Genomic DNA, 3,621 nt, shown 5'->3' on the forward strand with positions numbered 1-3,621 from the left:
ACTCTTTGTGAATCTGTCTAATAAAGATCTTTATACTACCTATTATCTGTTCAAAGATTTTTGCTAACATATTTGTAGATAAAAGTGCAACAGTTCATTAATTTGTTAGGAATTCTCTGTATTATGATAAAATTTAATGCATTTTAGAACTTGGTCTAGAGGAAAGGAATCACTCCAACAAATGTTACTACTTATTGGAAATTTAAAATGGCAGTATGTGGTAAGAAAATACAACATGACAAAATCCTACTTCTAAACCTTGGCCAGAGAGCCTACTTCAGCTGTTTCCACCACTACTGAGACTTCACCCAAAGAATAAAAGGGAAATGCTACAGATGGTGAAGGAATAATTTTCTCTCTCGTCATAAATAACCAATAGACTCTGAGCTGTTTTCTAGCAAAAGCTAGGCAAAATTTTTACCTCATTTACTAAAGAAAAAAAATTCGTTTCGAGAATAATAGAATTTTAACAATATGTCATAGAAAGGAAATTTGAATTTCTCAGTCTGGTTATTCATGTGACCTAAAAAAGGCTGATATAAAAACACAACAAATTGTAAGACTCTAAGTAGTCATTGCTGTAAGTCTCTCTTCTCATTCCATATATTAGAAAAGCTTTGTTATTGGTATTTTGAATTAATTTTTAGTTGTTAACCATATATTAGATTTTAGTCATTTTCAGCCAAATTATCACCTTCCATGCTGATGCAATAAAATGAGCTGATGGAAACATGATCCATTTGGAAATATTAGCACAGGAACAGTCATATCACTGGATGCAGAGAAAAATTACTAAGTTCATGCTAAGCTTTAGCTATAATAGAGTGATTCTGCCAGGAAAATACTGCTGACATGCTTGTTAAAAAGCATACAAGAAACTCAGACCACAGGACGGTGAATGTTAGATTACTACACATTTGCATAACATAAGCGAAGCTAAAAGCACATATCAGACGAGGCACAGGAGAAAGGATTCCATTTCGCAATAAAATTTTCAAGAACAGAAGAGCACAAAGGAAATACCTTAAGATCTCGCCTTTCCAGATGCAAAAGTTCAGCCCCTCTGATGTCATGACGGATGAAGATATCTTTGTACTCTCCCAAATTGAGCAGATCCAGCCAAGCAGCAACTTCCTCTGTGCCCCATTTCTGAACTACCAAAGTTAAGAGCAAAACCCCCTTAATTTCTACATGCTCAATGCATTACAAAGCAAGGGTTGGCCAAAGAAGATGCAAAACAGAGTGCAGCGGCAGTGCTAGCAAAAGAAAGGTTAAAGGTGGTGTTTCAACAAAACCGTAGTTCCACTTTTTCCCATGCAAGTTATACACTATCAACACAACCATCCGACTATACAAAACCATCTGCTGCCGTGCACCCATGCTTAGCTTTAGTCCGATTTCCTCATTAAAGCCACCCAACCTATACAATATGCATACAAAATGTATTTCACATCATTAGGATCAATGGTGCAAGCTCTAAATAAGCTCTGATGATTTCCTTCAGACTCTGTATGAAAATGGCTATAAACTGAAATGAGCTACAAATGCTAATTACAATTTAAAATCCAATACGGAGTATTCAATTTTACACAAACTTTTCTGCTTAAGGTCTTGCTGATTTCAAGTGTAGTCTTGATTGATTCTTCTACTACTGATAATAATGGCAATCAATGTGCTGTTAAATCCCAATTTAATGTCATTTAAAAATTCCATAGCACTGCTCTCTGAGATTACTCGGATTATGTTATTTTTCGGTGTGTATCATTTGCTTATACATTTTATTCAACACTGATTAGCTTAATAAAAGCCTACTTATTTGCTGTATTTGGTTTTTAAATGGCTTTCAATAGCTGCTTTATGAATATCAAAAATAAGGCTTTACATCTTTTTTTAAAAGAGATAGTGCACTCAGAGGAATTTATAAACTTATTTGGTTATGAAAGGCAGCTACCATTGTACAAACAGAATTTGAAGGTGCTTTAGTACTAGCATACTTGTACATTTAAACTCTAAGGAAAAGTGAAAAAGGAACTCGAGAAATAGCAGCAAAGAGGGGGCTTAATCTCTGCTTGAGAATGCAAGTATCACAGCATACTGTCATTGTTGAGGGGTTGAAACAGAGGAATATATAACTTTAGGTGGAAAATATATTCGGCAGGTTAAGTGAGTAAATGAAAGTTTCTATGTTCCATTTATCAAAGTAATCTAAAAACTGCACTTAAAAGAAGAAAAATTATACACTGATGCCTTGAATTGCTGTTGAGAAAGAACCATTTGAACAGAAATGCTGACATCCACTAAACAAAGTAGAAGCAAATTAGCAACCACTTCATTTTTTTGTGCTTCCTTACTAGAGATTCCCAGTGATATTCAGATGTGTTTTAGATATGAGAGGATTCTTTTATGGCAAAATTCATAAAGCATGAAATTCCCCATTTTAACCATTTTAAAGCGTAGAATTCACTGACAGTTAGTATGTTCATCATATTGCGCAAGGCTCAACCACCATCTAGCTCCAGAACATTTTCATGATCTCCATGATGTCACTTTAGTCAGTTCTTTTTTCATAATGTTATAGTTCCCCTTCCCATATGGACCACCTACCAGGCTGTGAACTTGTCTTCTGCTTCTGAACCTTTTCCTTTTTAAACTTTGGCACTATTCGAAATACGGTGCTTCTGTTGTTTCTTTTGGTGCAATCCATAGGAGGTTCCTGTTCAAATCGAGCAAGAAAATAATTTTTTCGGGATATGAAAAGGAGAAAAACCTACTCTGATAATAGGGATAACACAGGAATAAGTTATAAACACTAAACATTATAGAACAGTGATAACTTCTTCAAAAAAAGTTCGTAATGTACTACTGAAAATGTCCCAATTCCCCTAAAATGCCTTTGTTCACATAAATGCCTTCTCTCATTTGTTCAAGAGCAGAACATTTGAAAACAGTATTCAAAATTCATTTTTCCCTAAATATCTCTTTTTCAAAGATGAGTTCAAATTCTCTAGTGATATGGTCTACATTTCTAGAGAAACAGGCTGAATTTTACATACCTCATCCTCATTTGGGTGTAAGATATAATAAAGCCAAGGAATCTCTGTCAATTTCTGTAATTCCACCTCCACAGAGTGTAAGGCATTGGATACCCGCTCTTCATGTGGCGATTCCAGCTGCTATTTACCAGAAACAAAACAAGACTCGGTGGCCAGCCTCAAGTAGAATAAATCATTGTACTTTGACAGTGAACGGCCTCACTCCTTATTAAGCTAGTATTTTTTAAATTAAGGAATATTAAGGACAAATTCTTTTATATTGACTTCATTTTTAAAAATCTGAATAGATTTACTCTAATCATTACTTCCCAAAGATCATATGAGTAGCTAGTGCAACTTTAATAACTTCATAGAAGAAGTATTCTTTTGGTGTTTTTTTCCGTGTAAATGTCTTCTTTCCTATCTCCCTCCATGCTTTCCAAGCATTTATCTACCAATTCTTCCTGGTGGCATAAGTGTGCAGTCTTACTCTTCTACTTATTTGTGCCAAAAATCCTTCTGATTTAAATAGGTCACCAGGCTGGGCATGATAGCTCACGCCCATAATCCCAGCATTGGGAGGCTGATG

At 35.0% G+C, this 3,621-nt stretch overlaps 1 protein-coding gene across 5 annotated transcripts in view; it reads right to left on the reverse strand.

The window, feature by feature from the left end:
• Positions 1–3,621, reverse strand: part of DGKH (diacylglycerol kinase, eta) — a 124,964-nt gene that overhangs the window by 10,955 nt on the left and 110,388 nt on the right. For 2 of the 5 annotated variants that reach the window (XM_011974636.1, XM_011974635.1), the window contains 3 exons: positions 3,054–3,173; positions 2,605–2,713; positions 1,024–1,154 (listed from right to left, as the gene is read on the reverse strand). In XM_011974636.1, the coding sequence (XP_011830026.1) occupies positions 1,024–1,154; positions 2,605–2,713; positions 3,054–3,173 (360 nt within the window). Of the gene's footprint in view, positions 1–1,023; positions 1,257–2,604; positions 2,714–3,053; positions 3,174–3,621 lie in introns of all 5 variants that reach the window. The other 3 variants (XM_011974638.1, XM_011974639.1, XR_001005447.1) reach the window with 2 other exon arrangements.

This window comes from Mandrillus leucophaeus, unplaced genomic scaffold (genome assembly GCF_000951045.1).
Source record: "Mandrillus leucophaeus isolate KB7577 unplaced genomic scaffold, Mleu.le_1.0 Scaffold147, whole genome shotgun sequence".
Taxonomy (NCBI): domain Eukaryota; kingdom Metazoa; phylum Chordata; class Mammalia; order Primates; family Cercopithecidae; genus Mandrillus; species Mandrillus leucophaeus.